Below are 22,050 nucleotides of genomic sequence, written 5' to 3'. Positions count from 1 at the left end.
CTAAGGGAGGGATTGCTCTGAAACAACTGTGCATAAGACCAGGTGCCCAAACCTTGCATTCCGAGATGCAATACCTGGCAACCAGTAAAATCTGGAAAAGACCTGGGCAGAAAAATACGTAACGGGGTGGTACAACTAGTCAGCCCAAGCAACCAGGAAGCACAGACTGCCCTGGGTAAATGAGAAATCAATCCAATCGGTACAGGTTAAACAAGCCCAGAGACGAAACCACAGTGTGAAGACTGACCTTCACACCACAGAATACCAGCATTCCATATACTGTAGCACACAGGAGGGGAGTGATTAATCACAATCAAATAACTGTCTGCACAAGCTTGTAGAAAGAAACACCTGGCCCGAGAGACCACAATTCCATTAGCCCTGCAGCCCATATGCAGAGTGGCACTAAAAAGGACTATAGACACTATATCCCTGGCAGACTCTAGTACTAAACCCGCCAAGCCACCACCCCTATTGTGAAGGTATTCCATTCCCTGAAGCATCCCAATTTGGCCAAAACAGACAACAGTCTCCCAGTACTCCAGCCCTGGGATGACTCTGGCCGATATCACTTAAACCAGGGGTGTACCAGCCAGAACATTAGATGTGCAGTCTCCTCAAGGCCATATCACTGCGAGTTAGATGGGCACTTATTAACCCCACCCGAGCAACTAACATGAGGCCATGGACAAATTAAGGATCTGCCTGTCCAGCTGAAAGGTGAAAATGGACCTGAAAAGCTCTTGCTGAAGCAGTCTGTGTTCGAGGGGTAATACTTGTAGCACACTTCCTTTCCAGACACCCTGGTCCCTACCAACATCCTGCAGCAGAGAAGAGACATTGCCAGTCTGCCAGTAAAGACATGCCCTGTCCAGACTGGAAAGGACCTAGTTCTCTTTGAGGAACAACCATTGGAAAAAATGTCGAAATTCATTCAAAGTAGCCACAGCCATAGTTCTGTGATCAAGGAACACTGTGGAAGATTGGAGAATCCAGTTATGTCTCTCTGAAATCAAGATAGCCAGCCAAATTTGCAGTTGAAATTCAGATGTCAATGGCATATGAAACAACTAGTTGTCCAAAACAGTAGGATAGTCACGTGGTAAAAACTTAAGACTTGTCATGATGATCATAAGCCTGGTGAAGACCCATGGGACGGAAACTAGGTCAAAAGGTTAAACGTGAAACTGCAAATTGAAGTAGCCACGAAACCCCTCAACTATGAGAACATGGAGGTAGACAGTCTCCATCCAGGAATGTAATAAACTCCCCTACCTGCAACCACTGATTGTAACAACTACATCTAGTGGAAACGGCTCTCATCCGTTCCAAGGAACAAAACCGTGGCTGTCACATGTAGTATCGCTGGCAGGCAGAAAAAGCTTGCGTCTCCTGAAGTTACAGTAAAGAACTCTAGTTTCTAATCATAAAGAGTGACATCGGGAAAGGTAATAACTGCAGAGTTTGCCGAGAATCTGCATCTGTTACCCAGGAACTTAACCCTAAAGAATACCTGGTTGCTATTATGAGTGCAGAAAAACCTGAGCGATGGCAGACTGCATCCAAAGATACCTAGCGTCCCAAAAGTGTGCAGCCAATAAAAACATCGGCTCTAGGCTAAATCTCGTGGAGTCCCAAGGCCATAATGCCGGCCCAGTTTGAAGAGCCATGAATACCCAGTCCAGTGACCTGATCAGGGTGAACAAGATGGCTGCTGATGCATGTGCAGATTTAAGGAGAAAATTAAACTTTGTACACATACTGACCCGAAGCGAGGCTCTATTGTAGTGGTTGTAGAGGGGCAGACAATGGGAGGATCTACAGTCCACCATCAATAGAAATTTCCAATGAGAAGGGGGGAAAAGTTAAAATAAATTTCGGCTTTGGATGTCAGCAATGACTTAGCCCAAACCGGTCCCTCTGTGGCCGCAGAGATTGAGTCGCAGAAGAGGATTTTTATATTTACGATAAATCCGTTCCTCCAATTCCATCTGTGGGACACTGCTACCATGGGCTGTATGGGTGGAGCGTGGAGTTGGCACTTAACTAGTGCAATAAAATTGTATCTGGGTCGCACTTCAGCCGGAGAAATCACATAAGTCCAAAGTTTCAGGTTAATAGCCTCAGCTAGTTTTATTCACCAGCTTGCGACACACAGCAAAACAAACAAAATCCTAGCCGTCTGGCTACTAGTTAACACAGTGCAGTACACTCTCTAGAGTAAGGGGCCTAATGTCCCTCACTTTAAATCAAACAAGTGGAACTCACAGTATCGATTGCAGCTTCTCTCAAGAGTCCTCTGACCTAATCCCCAGACCGTGAGAGATCAAGGCTGCGGCCTTTTATAAGCCCCACCACAGGTGTGTTCCCTGATTACTCTGCAGTGCCAAAGACCTGGATCCACCCTATGAAGCACTACTCTCTCCATACAAAACACCAGGTACCCATTACCAGCCATTCCTGAAGCTGAGAAACCAAATGAGAAGCTTTTCCTCAGAAACAAATCTCCTTGGTTTAAAATACAAACGACAGGAACCTGGGACTTATGTACCTGCCATTAACCTCTTGTCGAGAGCTTCTGTCACAATGTTTAACATGTTTAATGTATCATTGCTGACAGACTCCTCCCCTCTACAACCCCCTTCTAGCCTCAGTGTAATACAAAAAGCCCCAAGGAAGGGGAAACCACCGAAGACCAAATAGCAGAAAAGCAGAAGGGAGGGAACACAGTGTCTCCCAGATGGAATCAGAGAAACGGATTTATCGCAAGTATAAAAATCATTTTTTCACTTTCATCCTAACTGGGGTTACTGCTACCACTACTACTATCTAAAGCAGCCCCCTAAGGGTGGGACCACTCTAACAGCCCGGCACGTAGAGCACTACGGCCAAAATTGGCATCTGTAGACGCAAAGACATGAAATTGATAACATTTTGTAAAAGTATGGACTGAGGACCAAGTGGCTACTCTGCAAAGTTGGTCCGCTGAGGCCCCATTTCTAGCTGCCCAAGATACCCCCACCGAACGGGTGGAATGGGCAGTAAGTCGACCTGGCACAGGACGGTTAGCACGGATGTAAGCCTGTCTAATGTTTGCAGTAATCCATCTTGCAAAGGATTGCTTTGAGGCTGGCCATCCTCTTTTATGCGGGTCAAAATGGATAAATAAAAAAATCTGTGTCCAATGTGGGAGGTCCTCAAATAAATTCAAAGAGATCTGACCACAATCAAACATTCCACTGAATTCTGTCTGGAAGACGATGCCCCCGCCTGAAACACCGGAATCACAATTTCTTAGTTCATGTGAAATGCTGAAACCAACTTCGGTATGAACAAAGGAATAGTCCGTAGAACTGCTCTGTCCTCATGACAAAAACAAATAAGGCTCACGACAAGAAAAGGCTCCTAACTGACACTCTGCGAGCCGAAGCAATCGCCAGAAGGAACGCTATTTTCCACGTTAAGAACCTTAGATCTGTAGAATGTAACGGTTCAAAAGGAGGCCCCTTAAGCATATCGAGCACCAGGTTGAGATCCCATGGTGCAGTAGGCGGTACATAAGGTGGCTGGATATGCAATACTCCCTGTAGACATGTCCGAATATCCGGCATGTTCGCCAATCGCAGATAAAAGAAAACCGAAAAGGCTGTTATTTGTACTTTTAAAGGAGCCCAAACGGAGAACTGAATCATGGCCATCCTGGAGGAATGCCAGGAACCGGGGAAGTCGAAAAGACGACCTATGGCAGGGACTATTCTCATATCATCTGACATAAGTGTGCCAGAAGCGGTGGTAGATACGAGCCGAAACTGGCGTATGAGCTATCAACAACATGTTCACGACTCTAGGAGAGAATCCTCTAGACCGCCAAAGGATGGCTTCAACAGCCATGCCGTTAAAGTCAGCCGAGGCAAGTCCTGATGTCTGAATGGGCCCTGGAGAAGGAGGTCGTCTCGCAGTGGTAGACGTTCTCCTTGACCTACTGTCATCGATATGTCTGCATATCATAGGCTCTGCAACCAGGCGAGTCCCCCTTGCCCTACTCTTAGGAGAATGTGTGCATCATCAGTATGGGGGGAGGGGGCTGAGCTGGGGACAGGTACCCCAACTGGAAGTCTCATGGCATTGTCAGGACGTCGACGGCTACTGCCAGAGAGTCCCTTGCCCTTGAGCAGAATCCTGGGACCTTCCTGTATTGCCTTGACTCCATGAAGTCCAGGTCCGGGAGACCCCATCTCAGGCTCAGCGAGTGGAAGACCTCTGGATGGAGTGACCACTCCCCCTGCATTACTGCATGACGGCTTAGATAATCTGCCTCCCAGTTCTGGATACCTGGGATGAGCACCACCGATATTGTGGGGGCATTGTTCCACCCAGGCGAAGATTTGTGCTGCCATTGCTCCTGCACTTCTGGTTCCTCCCTGTCTGTTGACATAAGCCACTTCTGTCACATGGTCGGATTGTATCCTTACCGGAAAGCCCCAAAGTATTGTCTAGGCACTCTGAAGGACCATTAGCATGGCCTTCAACTCCAGAATGTTGATAGACAGGGAAAACTTCTGAGTCAATCAAAGGCCTTGAAGCCGTAAGTGAAGGGTCACAGCCACAACCCCCCACACCCTCAAGCTGGCGTCTGTGGGACTATGATCCAGGACCAAGGGGCAAAGGACCTGCCTACTGCCAGGTGATCCTGGACCAACCACCACTGAAGAGACAACCTCGCTTTGGAAGACAAGCAGATCCTTTGGCGCTCCAACTGCAGATGGGAACCTGACCATTTTGCCAAGAGCTTTCACTGGAAGCAGCGATAGTGGAGCGGACCGTAAGAAATCGTCTCGAAGGTCGACATAAACTTCCCTAGGAGACGCATGCATAAGTGAATGGTTGGACTAGGTGTGGCCAAGACCTGTGTAGTTACTTCTCATAAAGACCTGGCCTTGTCGTCCGGAAAAACACTTTGTTTCCTGGTGTCCATGATGAGCCCCAGGAAGGTCATCCACCGGCAGGTAATCAATTGTGATTTCTTTAGGTTTATTAACCATCTGTGGTCCTCCAGGATCCTGATGGTCAGAGGCAGGTGCTGTTGTAACAGATTTGCTGATGTGGCCTTCATGAGGAGATCATCTAAAAAATTTAATTATTTTGACCCCTCTGGAACACATGAAACCATCACCGACATGATTTTTCTGAAGACTCTGGGCGCAGTTGAAATGCAGAAGGTGAGTGCCCGAAATTGGTAGTGGGCTAATCCCGCAGCAAATCTGAGAAATGACTGATGCCCCTCCCAAATCCAGACGTGAAGGTAAGCGTCCTTTATATCTATTGACACTAAAAATTTGTCTGCCTCCAGTCCATTGATTACCGATCTGAGGGACTTCATGCGAAATATAAATAGGGTCGGAATGACCCATCCTGCTGGTGAAAAGTTAGGACAGGGTAACAAAAACCTGACTTAAAAGGGGTTTTTCCAGCAGTCATAAAACCCAAATTTGCATTCCCACAGACCTCAGTTCATCACAGGAATGGGGGGGGGGGGGGGGGCTATGGCTCTAAAAAAATTGTTCACTTTTGTGAATCAATCTGATATATTGAAGAGTGTCCCATTTTCCTGCTTCTACCAGCAGCAGAAACTTAATTATGAGTTATCAATTCTTTGCTTTATCCTTTTTATTTTATAAGAAACAATTGCATTATATTTATATGCCTTTTATAAACTGTTTTATCTTAAGCATTGTGGATGCATTTTCCATATTAAATTACACTTAATAAGTTCAAGTCCCTGTGTTCTTAAAAATTCACGGGCAGTTTGGTCAAGACGCTACATAATTGAAACAAGAACATTATGGTTTATGTTAACTCTGATTAAAAGTATATTGTGATAGATTAACTCTAAGGGAGAACCGAAGGCTTCCGAAATAAAAGTGTCAGCTCTTCATAAAAACACCTTGGTGGTGGCATAGTTGGTACGGCAAAGTTAGTGTGTGGCATAGACAGGGATAGAAGGATTTAATCATTTCAGACAGACCAAGTGGTTGTTTCTGGTTAACCCTGTCTCATACGTCGCGCAGGCTCAGGTGAGTGTTGTTCGTGACAGAGGATGATGGACCCGCCACAGCCACTTCAGATGCCCCAGGAGTCACTGGCATCCCTACTGTCACAGGGTGGGTGGTTTCTAAAGTAGCAATGGGGAGAACAGCAGAAACCACTGTTAGCCCCGTAGGCTTAGTAAGCAGTTGGACCAGTATAGAAACCAACTGCGCCAGAGAAGCTGCCCATGCCAGTTCTTCTGGTAGTGGTAGTACATTATTTTGGGCCTGTGTAGTGTGTGTCCCTGCATCACAGTCAATACAAAGTGCCCCCGGGTCCTTTTGTCCAATTGGCAACTTAACTTTACACTAACATTATGTAAGTGGTGCTTTTCCCTTATCAGACATATTTTTAAAGTAATGAAGTAATAGAAAATTCAATCACACAAGATATAGCTTGAAATAGATACAAGTATACAACTAATGTATGACAGTCAAAGTTATATGCTGTAACAAGCAGTATGAAAAGGGTGTAAGTTGGCTAAGTAGAATACAATATCATTTTAAACTACTTGCAACACCTTAACAAAAACAAAAAAATATCCCTATTCAATGTAATTATAAAAAGGTATATAATATTGGCACTTCCCCTTCCAGCTAAACTGGAATAATGCTAATGCAGGAGAGGAGTCAGTCAGCAGTGTCCCCGATGTGATGGCTAATGAGATTTTGCTGTCTTCCCGGGCAATCTCTTGGCGCGCAGACACTATTCCCGGCACTGGAGGAGTCCAGATATGCCAGAAGAGGTCTATATTCCTAGCTCCCCCCCCAACCACCACCGGTTTCCTGCTCCTGCTATAGTAATCTGTGGCTGTTTTCTATATAATTTAACAGGCCACCACATGTTCTCCTCCGTTTTTAAATTCAGTCACTCCTGACTGAAGTTTTTGCAGCTCCCACAAGATACCCCCCTACTTTCTCTGAGAGGGGAACTTGGTATGCCCAGTAAGATGGCAGCTGCCATTGCTCCGAGTACCGGCGCCTCTATGCCTGTCAAGGCAGCACCGGTATGTCGGGAAGCTGTCAGTGTGACAGCAGCTTCATTAAGCCGCCTGTCACACAGTTAACACTGCCAGCACTGTCAGTGAGAGCCGTCCGGCTCTCACAAGACAGTGTAGTGTAGCTGCCTTATATGAGTGTGCACTCTATCTGTAGAGCACACTCCTCAGATAATATCCACCGAAAAAACCTTTCTTAAAAAAATAAAGGAATAAAACAGTAAAAGTAAAAACTATCCTAGCACAAAAAGCAAGCCAAACTCCCTTGGGCAGAAGCTAAACTAAGGAGCTACAGGGGGTTGCAAAGGGGAGGGGTGTCTCAGCATTGATACATTAAACATGTTAACTAGTTAAGTGCCAACTCCACGCTCCCCTCATACAAACCATGGCAGCAGTGTCCCCCAGGTAGAATGAAAGAGAAAGCGCTAATCACAGAACTCATCTTACAGCCTGCACAAAGGGCATTAGTGTTACTGTCCTAAAAGATAATCAGGAATCACATATGGCACCAGTATAGTGTTGCACAGATCTTCCAGTGGACCCCTTAGTCTTGGTAGTCCCTGTCTCACCAACACACAAAAACAGAGAAAAAATAGCAATCAAGACCCCTAGAAAATTAAAGGAAAAAGGGTATATATTTCAGTTATCGCTGATGCTGTATGGTACTCAGACAATCAGGTCACTATACTAAAAAAGCTAAGCAATGTAGAACAATGTGAAGCAGACAACCAGTATTATGTTACAGCCAATTCTGTGAGTATGTTAACCAGATGAGGGAGTCCAGCCTGAAAACATGCCCCCATGTCACTTAGTGACAGAACTGTGCACACTGTTGGTTGCACAATGACCGTGCAGGCTATTCTCGCTGACAAATATCTACCACAGCGGTGCTAGTATCTGTCCTAAGACTACATAAAAACTAGTGTGGCAGGAGTACTGTATTGCCAAGACTTTCCAGTAACTCTAGTCTTGGAAGACCCAGTCCCAGACATTTTGGTAAATGTTCAAACACAGAAAGAAAACCACACACTAGACTCCTGTCACCTTACCCATGTAAAAATGGCATATAAGGAGGAGCAATGTCTTTGAAAACAAAAAAAAACATAGCGTTACTTAACTCATGGTTGATTTATACTAAGTGTAGGAAATCGTAGCACTGTATGCAGAGAATATGCTGCCTTCCACATACACTAACTTTCCAGGAGACCTTGTAGTCTTGGAAGTTCTCCACACCGTGCATGTAATGTTACGCACCACTCTGGCACTATTGCTGCACAAGCTGTTCTCACCGAAGGATATCTGCAGTAGCAGCGCTAATCTGTGTGTCCCAAGATAATTAAAAAATTATATTTTTGACACAAATATAGTGATGGCTAGACATTTCAATGGACCAATAGGTCTTGGAAGTCTCTCAGACAGATTGTGACATTTAAAACAATGGAAAAGAACAGCATACACCAATCACATAGGGTTAATGCAAGTGCTGGTTTCAAATAAACTGCAACTAAAGGACGTACAGTGCCTACCAGACTATATGGAACAGATGGTAAAGACATACTTATATATAGCCTGCTGTAATAAAAGGCACCAGATGATAGGGCAACCGATTTTGAAAATCTTGCAATACAGCATGTCACATGCTTTATTTTTTAACAAAGAAAATGTCTGCTTACAAGGAGCAAAGCCTGCCGAACGTGCCGAGGAAGCACACCGTGTCCTTCTGAAGAACAAAGTACGTTTTAAGTAAGATCTACTTACAGTTTGGAGCTCATACAAGCGTTGGAACTGCTAGCGATGCTCTCTACTTATAGGAGACCTGTTGCATGGTTTTCTGTGAGTCAAAGGTATACTCACTAGTTAGAGAGAACCGCTGAATTCTAGAGAAATCTTGGTAAACTGTCCAAGCACTGAAAAACAGTGAGCTGTTTTCTCCGTCACTTTGTCGTGGAAGCTGTACTCTCCATAAAGATCTGACTGTTGCGGCTTCCCTGCTTGATTAATCTCTTGTGCAGCTGTTCGCTACTAAGGGCGGACGTTGGCGATGCCTGCCAGAGCTCGGCAGCGGCCATCTCACTAACATGAATGCACCGCTGAAATGTGAAGCAGAGGAATAGGCAAATAGCTAGGGAGAGGGAAGTCTGATGGCTATTCAACCTTGATCAGGGACTCAGAGTGAAGGAAGCCGACAGGCTATTCACTCCCTGGGAGGAATCTCTGATCTGTTATGAAAAGTTATAAATTAAAACATAGGGCTACTCCAAAGAGTACTTTACTACTGAAGATTGTTTTCATGGGAGGCGCAATCCTTCCAACAGTTTAATATTTAAAGTGCCCTAGCTCCAATTCCACCTAGAATACCCAAATGCCAGTGTCACCAAATGGCATGAAAGAAAAACATGTTGTTGCATAAAGTGAATCACGTGATTGGCATCAATAACTATCCCACTGAAAAAGGTGGGTAAATCAGAAAAAAGTAAAAAAAAATACTATTTTTTAATGTAAATAATTATGGATATTAGAAGTCTCCTCAATTCTGTGACATGCTCCCTAGTGCTTTTATATTGTGATGTAACAGTATTGTGATATCCTAATATGTTACAATAAGCAGTACCTCACTTTCCTACAGTAACAGAAATAAGGAGGTCCTGCATAAGACGCACGATAAAAACTCACCCATTCATCCTGTAGAGATTTCAAAATTGCCGGGATACTGGTTGCAGATGGTGGCTTGGGGCGAATTGGGTGGGCAACTGAAGAAAGCAATAAAGAAAGTAAGCATCAACTAGCAAAATTAAATAAGACTATAGCATGGCTCTTGAACATAAGTGAAGATTACATCTGGCTTAATATACAGACAGTTGTTTTTCTGCAAAAAGAAAATTAGTATACAAAATAGTTCTTCAGATAAAGCCCTATACCATCACACAAAGTGCTGTTTTCTGACCTAATTAAAGGGTTTTTATTTATAGGGCAAATACAACAGAGAGATACTCTCCACTAGTGTGTCTGACCAATGAATTAAGAAAGATTTCTTCTACATTTAAATATAAAAATATATAACTTTCTGGTTTGATGTTCACGGTAAGCTCCATCACAGCTGTAATTTCAGTTATCTTATTCTAACTATTTTAAAGCAGACGCTTAGTTAAAGGTTGATATAGGGAACTAGAGTGAAAATCTGGACAGATAACCATTATTCAAACAAGCCCGCAGAGATTTTATCTTTTGATTTCGGGCAGTGTGCCTTCAAACCTGGGCTGTGCAAAAAAATGCTGCATTTTATAAACAGTCTGATTTTGTAAGAAGCTGGAGAACAGGTTCACACATTTAGCCCTATAGCTACTGAACTGAAAAGCTAACTAGCAGCAGTAACCTTTTTTACGTCCTTGGGGCTTGACCAACCCATGCAATTAGCACACAAAAAATATATCTTAATTAACTTACAGGTTAAAAACACATTGCAAACTATAAAAAAATTGAATGAGGTCACTCAGACATTGCTCATCTATCTTTGACAGTTTTAAGAGAAGCAACACTTACAGGAGAACTGAGAGAATCACATTGTCCGGCTAAATGAAAACTGACCTTTAATGTCAATCAGCTGGTCCTCACTCAAAGGCTGATTGGTCACCGGATCTGTCCCATTTTCAGCCAAATATTTCTCAATGAGGCGTCTATCAAATACATGACCAGACAGAGGAGAGACGCAAGGACGGTCTGTGACCTCATTACTGACTGCAGAGCGAAAGAAAGCATATTATGAACAAGAGTCCTTGATGCTACATAGTTAACGATGCATTAAATTTCAGACCAAACTATATTTAACTTCACAGCACATACAATTACAAACATTCAGACAGTTTGCTGCCCATTCAAATTTAATCTACTGCATGCAGACAAGCCTTTGAATGAAAGTGTGCAAACTGCACTGCTTCAAAAGATGATACTATTTTCCCCATGAGCTTTATGCAAAGGAGAACCAATACCTGATTGAGAGTCAAGAGATTTCACCACTTTAGAATGGCTAGAATTTTGATCTTCTGGTAAAAAGACTGATTTATATTGCCGAAGAGGAGACAGAAAAACCATGCGCTCGGCTTGAATGAGTTACAGGGTGCCAGAGTCTGATGCTATCCACAATTGGGTCCAAAAAAAGAGATGCACATCTCACCTTTATCGGAATGTAGTCAAAGTATGGTACAACAGTTGCCCCTCTTGATCTTAAGGCAGTCATGACCTCCATAATTTTGTTGAACACACTTGGTGCTGTGGTCATACAGAAGGGAAGTGCTTTGTATTGAAAGTGGAGATCTGCAACTGCACATTTAAGGAGTTGTGATGCTCCTTGCAGCTTTGGACATGGAGATGTGTTTCTTTTATATTCATGGAGGTGAGTAATTCATCTTGCTTCATACCACAGAAGTCAGATCTTAAAGACTCCATCTTAAACCAGTCCACCCACATACGTATTTAGGAATTTTAGGACTAAAATGGGCTAAAATGTAACATCTGTTTTAAGTACAAGAGATAGGTATGAGTAAAAACCTAAACCTTCTTGCTCTTTCAGGACTGGGCAATCACTACACACCTCTAGAAGTTAAAACAAGTTATCCAAGATAAAATGTAAACATCTTCTTGTCATTAGCATACTGACACGCAATAAAGAAAAGACTGTGTATCCATTGCTAGATGGGTAAAGAAGGGAGCAGAGCTTTGATTTAAAACAGTTCAAGGATTCAAATCAAGTGCCTACTCCAGAACAAGCCCTCTATACCTCAAGGAACCAGAAACATCCACCCCCACAGCAGGAAAAAAAAAAAGTGGTGCACCTAGGCACTGTAAAGATTACCCTACTTATACAATAAATGAGATGCAATTGTAGAAATAGCATTTGTAGAAGAGTACTAGTAGGACAGTATGTACAGTTGGAGCAGGTAAAAAAAACTAATAGTATGCAATGGTATGCATATATGAGGAATGTATGCGAGAGATGCAAACCTTTTTATTTCTACTGTACAAGTCAATAGTCAGAATGCATCTTTAATGAGGTTTAGTATTGGACACCTGTATACAAGACTGATACAGAATTTGAGGTCTCAGCAGTAGCCAACTTTTTTAATAAACTGAACAAAGGGGTCACAAGCTTCAAAGAACTTATTGATTTCTAAAGTTGAAATCATTACATACATATAACTGCCCAGAATAGTAAATGATTGTGTACTTAGCCATCTATAACCTGTTGATAAGACAGCGCCATGTCTAAAGACACGTGTTTCCATGCAGTTCCTCTACCCTAATCATATTCTAAAGTGCTATATATAAGGGAATTCACACCATCACATTACAGTTTACCAGTGAATAAAGAGTTGCATGGAAGAAACAAATGTTGGCAGACTTATGCTCTGTGGCGCTGTATGATGCGAGAAGAGAATTTGTTTTCATTCACGTGAAGCAAAACCAGCAACTGTCACACAGTTTTGTTTCCCTCTTGGTTATTACAAAAGGCTGAACTTGAATGAATATTTTTTGCACTCACTGTGTACTTAAAAAAGTATTTTATATATGTAGCCTGGTTTATTAAGGAAAACAGTTATGCTATTGACGTCTGGGAGAAAAGTGGAAACAAAGCAAACCAAAGATACTTACAAAAACTAATTTGCAAAGATTATCTTGATCTCTCAAAAACCGTGTTCTACCAGATCACAAATTGTTGTAATAAGAAAGTCTTGAGCTTCGTTTAAATGCCACAGCCTTCCTGAGTATTGCTGCTGACCAAGTGCCATGTCACAAAGCACATCTCAAGCTGGTTCCATGAACATGACAATGAGTTCAGTGTACTACAGATCTCAGCTCAATAGGGTACCTTTGAGATGTGGTGGAAGATCAACTGCAGAGGGGGACTGGCTGTCATGACTCTCACCATTTTGATCCTGCCCCCACAACGCAATGTCACAATCACATTCCCGCTGTGGTAGAGCCAAAATGACAAGGTTTGTGACGAATTGCATCATGGAGGCCCCCATCTTACCCTCTTCACTAGGAAGCGAGTAGGATGCGGGAGAAAGGCCTGCTCTCCCAGAAGACCTACCTAGGATTCTGGAGTATCCATGGAGAGTGAGCGAGAATAAGATAGTAAAAAGCTGATTGTTGCTCACTGTTTCCAAATGTATCAGGTGGGCTGCACTGCAATTTCCAACAAAATAATATTATTGAAATATACAGCATCGTTAACTCTTCATAAATAAGTGAACAAAACAAAAAGGCTTTATTCCAGCATTTTGCTCCCTATTGGAATACCTCTTTTTGTACACACACAAATATATATCTCATTAGTTGAAGTGGAAATTTATAAGTGGTGGTATGAAGAATGTAATGGGAATTAAAGTGATTGAAATTTGATAGTTTTGCAATGAAGAGGGATGGGTGGTATGGCATACTACCAGATACACCCTCGCTTCAATCACTAAATGAATATATACCTCACTTTGGGCATACAATTATATATACACACAATCAACACAACAGGTTAATATTTCAAGTAAAAAATATCCTGCTTGTCTTATAAAATAAAGTAGACAATGCTGAATACAGGCATTTACACTGGTGCCACGCATCTTTCAAAAGTATCTTTATAAACAAACCTTGATCATAAATGTTGTGCAATAAAAGGGCAACACAACAGGTTAACCATTTAAGGTTAGACCTAAACAGAAACGTATTGCATCGAATTTCGTTCATTCAAATACATGCAACATCCCTGTAATTACAACAAAGCAAGTAATGTATCATCCTGCAATTAACTAGCTCTAGTGCAAGTTTAGCTTCCTATAGGTGGACTGTCGCTGCATACATTACTGTGCGGGGTCATAAAAAATTCAACCATGGTAAGTATTGGAGGTGTAACTCCAGAGTAGCACGCAACATATACCGAACGGAACATATTCTCATCTCTTCCTACACCCGCGTCTCTAACATGAGAGTAAAACCACGTGTTCCTAGCACTCACTGTAACACGTCAGAGACATGGCGCAGCTCGCTCTCGCAGTGGCTGGCTAAAATCGGCCCTGGTTTTCTGTAAAGTCGACCAGACAAGAGGATGAAGAAACGTGCCGCCAAATCGCACAAGGTGTTTAGGCTTCTCTCTTTTTCCGCTTCCGCAGCGCAGCATTGAACTTCCGGTCAATTGCCATTCATTAAAAATTGCAACGGAGTAAAAAAAAACACTACGCATCCGGTGATTTTGGAACTGACGGCGCCATTTTTGTTTTGGGAGATGATTCGTAACATCTATAAACAACATTCCAGCGTGACGTGTAATACCCTGCACGCAGTAGTTTGCTTACAACTGCCCACTTAAATTAGTATTGCAGTTACCTGTTCTGAGCGAAATATTGTACTTTATCAATAAAACCCATGTATTGCTTCTGATGGCATGCTATAGGGATTCGCACACATGTTGCTAGATATAAGGATAACATATGTAACATATATTCACTTATTCATGCTCCAGCTATTTATTCATATACTTTAATCCCGTTGGGCCTGGCAAAACACAAATAGTTTGTATGGTAAATAACCACTCTGTTCTTTTGTGGTACTTATTCAAAATCTAAAATGTGGAGCCTGTGCCCAACTTACTTACCAACTTTAGGCCAACACAATAAGGACTTTTGTGTTAAATGGTGAAATATCCTGAATAATTGTTCTTTTGATATGATGCTACTAGTTATTGAACGAGTTGGTAGTGATCTTACTGCCATTAGGAAAGAAATTTCTGACATTGACACAACTGACTTGAAAATGAAGGAATCTGATGTACCTACTATTTTTTTTTAACAAAATGGATAATGACTTAGAGAAACAAGATCTCCATTTCTAAAAGAATAAATTTTGTATGGTCAAGCAGGACTATAAGGAGAAACATGTATATTCATGGCTGGAACAATCTTTGTTAAATCTAGAACAACATTCTCACGTCAATCTAAACGTAATCCTGCTGTCCCTTTTTTTGACTTGGACAGCAAACTTCTGCCAGTGACTCAGATGCTGTTGAGGGACTGGATTCCAATTTGGCAATACCCAAGGCAGTCGCTCATGGTGGCAACCAAAATGCCCACAGTCCCACCTGGAGGGGTGGGACAAAATTTAGAAAGCAGTAGGATCAGAATCATTAAATGTAGAGAGTACAGCTATCTTTAATCTATCGCAAGGTCTTTGAAATGCAGAGCTTTACTTGTTGAATAAAGGCATGTCCTTTGTTACAACCATTAAACAAAATGATTTTGATTGGATGATTGATACTTGTAAGTTTGGGTGCTGTTTAGGACTTCATAATTTCTTCACTTCGGAAAAAAACTAACATTTCAGCAACATCACTAAGAGGAACCCAATTGCCAATAAAAAGGAGTAGCTTTGATCCTAACAGCACTAATGCATCGCTTGATACTTTTATTAGACTATTACAAAGAGACACAGACACCTATGTCAAAAGTCAAAAGATTTCTTTTCACAATTTGTCTTTTGAAGAAAGGACAGCCATTAAAATCTTGAGTGCTGATAGAAGCCCTGTTATCCGCCCTGCTGATAAGGGTGGAGGAATCGTCCTACAGGATCTTGACAGCTATTCAAATTAAGTTTTGCGGCAACTTTCGGATGTATCTTGTTACCAGAAGCTTACTTTTGATCCCACTCAACAATTTAAAAGTGATATTGATGATGTCATTAATCTGGAACTTGTCACAGGTGATATTGAACAAGATTCAGTCTATTTCCTTAGCCAGACACACCCGAAGGTTCTGATTTTGTATACCTTGCCAAAGGTCCATAAGAGCCTAGTAGATCCTCTGGGGAGGCCTATAATATCGGCTAGGGGTTGGCTGTGCCAACCGATATAACAAATTGTTGATATGTATCTTCAGCCTATTGTCCAGAGTTCAAGCAGTTTCATCCCAGATACCACCAATTTTTTTAAAACGCCTGTCCTCTCTTGGTCCATTTGAAAACGGGTGGCAATTAGTGACACTGTATGTCACCAGTTTGTACACTAATATCCCACATAATTTGGGACTATTGGCCTGTAAAGATGCTATACAGTCGTGCACAGCATACTGTGGCCCTCTGTGTAATTTCATGATGAAATTGATTGAAATCATTTAACAAAATAATTATTTTCTCTTTCAGAATAACTTTTGTTTAAGCTGAGGGGAATAGCGATGAATTCCAACATGGCACCATTGTATTCAAACATCTATATGACCAAAGACGAGAATTGTTATATCCTGTCGAACCCAATTTATTCCCGCTATATCAAATTTTTTGTTCGATATATTGATGATATCTTCTTGATTTGATGTGGTAGTGTAGAAAAACTCAATAAATTTGTACAAAGACTTAATGACATTCCTGGGACCATCAGATTCACATGTAATACCAGCAGTGATACTATACATTTTCTTGATTTAAAACTTCAAGTACAAGGAAACAACCTAGTGACCACGCTATTTATTAAAGATACGGATAAATCTTTATTACATGCCACCAGTTTCCATCATGCTCCTCTCAAGAGAGGTTTGTCATTTTCACAGTTCTTGAGAGTTATTCAAATTACATCTGATCCTGATAAGATAGGCGAAACAAACCGGGTATTTATCGTTAAAATAACCAAATTATTCCTGGGTGCTTAAAACTACATGCACAAAGTTATTAGTAACTCAGTTAAAAGATGAGAACCTGTGAGTTCTTAATCAATGAAAACCATACAAACAACAGAGAAAACAGCGCTGTAAACAGAGACACTAATCCTGAAAAATGAGTTCATGGAATTATAAAATATCAACCTTTATTACAAACATATAAAACAATATATATCCAAACAAAGAGTAAAAATAAAATAAAAAATATAAAAAATAATAAGTAATGGATTAAAAAAGGAAGCTCAATGGCACACCCACTAGTATATACGCATATAATAAAAAATAAAAATTCTGAACAGTGCACTGATTAAATGAAGCAAAATTGTCCACTGTTATCCAAACTGCACATATATCAGGGTTGTTGAGAGTCACTCACAGTTATGATAGCAGTCTCCACTTTACTAAGACGCATAAAGTAATAATGATAACATGTATTCTTGTAATCGTCTCCTCTACTCCTTAAAAGTATTCCGATGATAGTATTTAATACTTAATCAAAATTTTAAGCCACTGCTTGCAATAAGAACAATTCTCTATTATCTATAAGGATCACAGTTCTGTCAGTATATCGGTAGATAGCTAGACCAAATCAATTAGTCCCATAACGAATCATCAATTAGCATATATGAAATTGCAGATAGCTACCATGTTCACGATTCTCTGGGGCATGATGAATCTCCGTATCTCCACTGATTCAATCAACAGACTTAGGACTGTGTACTCCGTTCAGTGCTTCCGGCAACAAGCTAGACGCTGAGTACTACGTTCATTTGATCCACAGAAAATTTAAAGCGGCGATAGCTTGTAAAGGCAAACTTGCCTTTACAAGCCATCGCCGCTTTAAATTTTAGCTGCAAAGTCGCCGATTTTCGGAGACTTGCAGAAATCGGACTTTCATACATTTACCCCCAAATGTCAAAATGTTGTGCTGCGTCATCTGCATCATCATTGGGTGTCTAAGATTTTTTCTAAGCACACAACAGTTTATAGCACATGTAGGTAACATTGGCACACAGTGGTAGCTGAAAGGAAAAGTGGTGCAAGATGGAATTGTCCTTGGGCCCTCCCACCCACCCTTATGTTGGATCTTAAAAAGGAAATGCACACTTTAACAAACCATGCACTTCAGCCACAAAAGTGCCACTCCTTGTGACTGAAGTGCTTGGTTTGTTTGGGCCCCGACAAAACTAGGTAACAATGGGCTTAAAGCACCTAATGTAACAGTGCTGTTAATGAACTCTACTGTGGCAAGATGTTGTTGTCATCATCCTCAGCCTCATCCTCACACATTATTAATTCATCACCGCTGGAATCCACCATTATAGAAGTCTCAGTATTTTTTATGTAATTGGCGGTAAAGGCCTTCCTCGTGGAACTTGAAGTTCATTTTTATGAGCATCATCTTTTCCACATTTTGAGGAAGTAGCCTCCTACGCCGATCGCTGACAAGGTTCCCGGCTGTGCTGAAAACTCTTTCCGACTACACACTGGAGGGTGGGCAGAGTAGGCAGTGCAAAGCGAGTTGGTACATGGGTCTCCAAATTCCCATTTTTTCCTCCCAGTATGTAAAGGGACTGCCTGAAGTGTCAATTTCTATGCTGTCATGAAAATAATCCTCCATCATGTTTTGGATGTTGATAGTAGGATCAAGTGGAGTTACGGCAGAGGTGTCACGTTTTTTGGTCAATTCTTTTAGACCAGACCAGATGTCAAAATGTTGTGCAGAGTAATCTGCATCATCCCTGGGTCTTTTGGGAAAGCTAAGTTTTTTTCTAGCATCAGTTGAGTAAGAAACTGAAGGAAGAGATGCCATCCTGTCATGCTGTCATCTTGCCCAATAGGAGCTCCTTGCATCTCTTCAGATCTGGGTCAGATGGAAACAAAGAGAAGACATAGCTCTTAAACCGAGGATCAAGCACAGTCGCCAAAATGTAGTGATCTGATTTCATGAATTTGATAACTCTTGGATCCTGGCGAAGCGAATAAAGTACTTGATCTACAAGTCCCACATACTTAGCCTTATTGCTTTGTTTAATCTCCTTCAGTTTATCAAGCTGCTTTTCCAAAAGTCGAATTAAGGGAATCACTTGACTTGTGCTAGCAGTGTCCGAATTCTCTTCACAGGTGACTGCTTCAAATGGTTTCAGTACCTTCCACAACATGGAAAGTATTCTCCACTGCGCTTGAGCAAAATACATCCCTCCTCCTTTCCCAATGTCATGGCTTGTGGAGTAAGCGTGGATGGATTTTCGCTGTTCCTCCATCCGCAGAAGCATATATAGGGTGGAATTCCACCTTGTCACCACCTCTTGTTTCATTTGGTGGCAGGGCAAATGAAATTGCTCTTGTAGCTGTTGCAATCTCCTACATGCTGTTGCTGAATGCCGGAAATGTCCAGATATATTACGGGCCACAGACAGCATCTCCTGCACGTCCCTGTCATTTTTTTTAAAAAGCTCTGCACCACCAAGTTTATTGTGTGAGCAAAAGAGAGAATGTGATGGAATTCACCCAGCTGTAATGCTCTCACAATATTGGTGGCGTTATCAGAAATGACATATCCTGAGGAGAGTCCAAGCGGAATAAGCCATGTTGCAATGACATCCATTAGTTTTTGTAATAGATTGTCAGCTGTATGGCTCTTAGTGAAGCCGGTGATACACAGAGTAGCCTGCCTCTGACAAATGTGACGTACTTGGGTTTGTGCTGCTGCTGTTCCTGCTGGTGAAGGCGAATCACCAACCCAGTGGGCTGTCACAGTCATATAATCTTTAGTTTGCCCGGTTCCGCTTGTCCACCTATCTGTGGTTAAGTGTACAGTGGGTAGAATTTCATTTTGTAGCCCAATAATTACATTTTTACGAACCTTCTGGTAGAGGTGAAGAATAGCTTTTATAGTGAAATGGTGTTGTGATGGAATTTGGTAACTGGGAAACAAGACCTCAAGTAACTGTCTAAAACCAGCTGCATTAATAGTGGATATTGGACGCAGATCTAATACTAGCATAGTCCCCATGGGGTCTGTGATCCGCTTGGTGACTGGGCGACAGCTTTCATACTTGCTTCCTCTTGCAAAGGATTGTTTAACAGTCAATTATTGTAAACTACTAGTAGTCTTCTTCTTGGTCTGCTTCTGGAATGAATATTCACTCCCAGCAGCAGCAGCAGCAGTGGGATTAATGTTCAAGAATGCTTCTGAGGAATCCAGGATAGTGGAGGAGTCATCTTTCTTTAGCAACTTGGATGCAAGACTAACTCCGATCGCTACTGAGGATACTGATGAGGACGGTGTTGTGGGTATAGATTGCAGGTGTCGGGATCCAGCTGACAGAAGGGACCTAGCTGATGAAGGACTGCTAGTTGCTATTTTTTAGCATATGGTTCCAATTTTCCCAACAGCTTGCCATGAACTCGCTTCAAATGGCGTAACATGGATGAGGTTCCTAGATGATTAAGGTCCCTACCTCGACTGACTGTGGCTTTACATACACTACAAATGGCTAGACAACTGTTGTCGGGATTTGGGTAAAAATAATTCCACACATAAGAGGTGGATTTTTTGGTCTTATATCCAGGCATGACAATGGCCTCCTTCTTATCACGTGCAAGAACTTCTTCCACCGGTGCAGGACTTACACAAACAACATCATCTTCATCAACATCCTCATTAGCTCCCTGGTCGGTTACACAAATATCCCCCTCATCCTGTTGCAATTCCAAAGTGGCATCGTCAATTTGTGTATCACCGGCTACACTGGGGCTGTTCATGCACACATCTGCAGAAATGGTGAAAGGGGCCTTCTTTATGGGTACACTATCAGAATGGTCAGGATTACACATAGTACTCGTGGATAGACTCTCAGGGATTTGTGTCATTTCTGAACATACATTTTTCTCTAATGCCTTACTGTTTTCTTAAAGCTTGGCTTTTAAACGTAAAAGTATTTGGACACCACTTATGGAGTCCTAATGACAAGGTCTTGCTTGGTCACAACTGACCTTACAAGAAGATGCCTCAGTGACAGTCGCAGAACTAGCACTCATAGAGAAAGGCGAAGGCCTCATTCTTTCCTTGCCGCTGCGTGTGTAAATTTTATTTTTTTCTGCAGATATCTTTGCCTGGATTACAGGTCTTTTTTTCTTAACAAGGTGAAAGGTGTTTTTTTACATTTTTGTTTCCCTGACTTACAAACACTATGCACTTTAAAATAGGCTTTACCAGATGGCGTAGAGGGATTACTATCATCATGACTGGTGCCAGCAGCTGCTTGGTGCTCCTGCTCTTCTGTGTACTGCTGTGAATCCATTTTGATAACACCATACAATTTGACTGCAAATTCAGAAGACCAAGCCTGCCAGCCCTAGTATTTCTATTTCAGCAATGACAATTAGCCATGGAGCAATGGAGCTCTCCTCTTTGTGTGTAACCTATATAACACAGTATAATTTGGCTGCAAATTCAGAAGACCAAGCCTGCCAGCCTTAGTATTTCTATTTCAGCAATGACAATTAGCAATGGAGGTCTCCTCTTTGTATGTAACCTATATAACACTGTACAATTTGACAGCAAATTCAGAAGACCAAGCCTGCCAACCCTAGTATTTCTATTGCAGCAATGACAATTAGCAATGGAGCTTTCCTCTTTGTGTGTTACCTATATAACACAGTACAATGTGACTGCAGATTTACACCAATACTGCCAGCCCTAATATTTGTTTTTCAGCAATGACAATTAGCAATGGAGTTCTCCTCTTTGTGTGTTACCTATATAACACAGTACAATGTGACTGCAGATTTAGAAGACCAAGCCTGCCAGATCTATTAATTCTATTTCAGCAATGACAATTAGCATTGGAGCTCTCCTTAATGTCACTGGAGACTTTGAAGAACACTGCTACCCCTCCTCTTTCTTTTCTACCTATGATGCTGCCCAACTGCTCTAGAGACTGCCAAGAACTGTGCTAACCCTTCTGTGTCCCTCTGTAAAATGGCGCCGGATTGCCGTGGAGGGCAGTATTTATAGAATCCAAAACTCACGAGATCCGAAGATGTAACAATGACGTTTTGCTTCATTTTCAATTTCAAGGGGCGTAAAAGTACCGAACCGGATTGGCTCGGTACTCGGATCTGCTAAGTTCGGGTGTGTTCGGTTCTTGGGAAACAGAGTGTATAAGATTTTTCTATTCTTCTCTTAAAATAATGAATGAGATGAGTAGGTTTCCAAAATATAATATTTCTATTTTTTATTAAAAAGATATTATGCATAGATACAGC

At 41.8% G+C, this 22,050-nt stretch overlaps 1 protein-coding gene across 2 annotated transcripts in view; it reads right to left on the bottom strand.

The window, feature by feature from the left end:
- Positions 1-14,263, bottom strand: part of PRPF19 (pre-mRNA processing factor 19) — a 43,450-nt gene extending 29,187 nt beyond the window's left edge. The window contains exons 1-3 of one of the 2 annotated variants that reach the window (XM_075217193.1): positions 14,091-14,263; positions 10,670-10,819; positions 9,758-9,834 (exon numbers count right to left, since the gene is read on the bottom strand). In XM_075217193.1, the coding sequence (XP_075073294.1) occupies positions 9,758-9,834; positions 10,670-10,819; positions 14,091-14,109 (246 nt within the window). In that variant the 5' untranslated portion in view covers positions 14,110-14,263. Of the gene's footprint in view, positions 1-8,938; positions 9,035-9,757; positions 9,835-10,669; positions 10,820-14,090 lie in introns of those variants that run through there. The other variant, XM_075217194.1, reaches the window with a different exon arrangement.
- Between the last annotated feature and the right edge of the window lie 7,787 nt (positions 14,264-22,050).

Source organism: Mixophyes fleayi, chromosome 6 (assembly GCF_038048845.1).
Source record: "Mixophyes fleayi isolate aMixFle1 chromosome 6, aMixFle1.hap1, whole genome shotgun sequence".
Classification (NCBI taxonomy): Eukaryota; Metazoa; Chordata; class Amphibia; order Anura; family Limnodynastidae; genus Mixophyes; species Mixophyes fleayi.
Note: the sequence above shows the minus strand (reverse complement) of the source record. Positions and strands in the feature narration are given on the sequence as shown.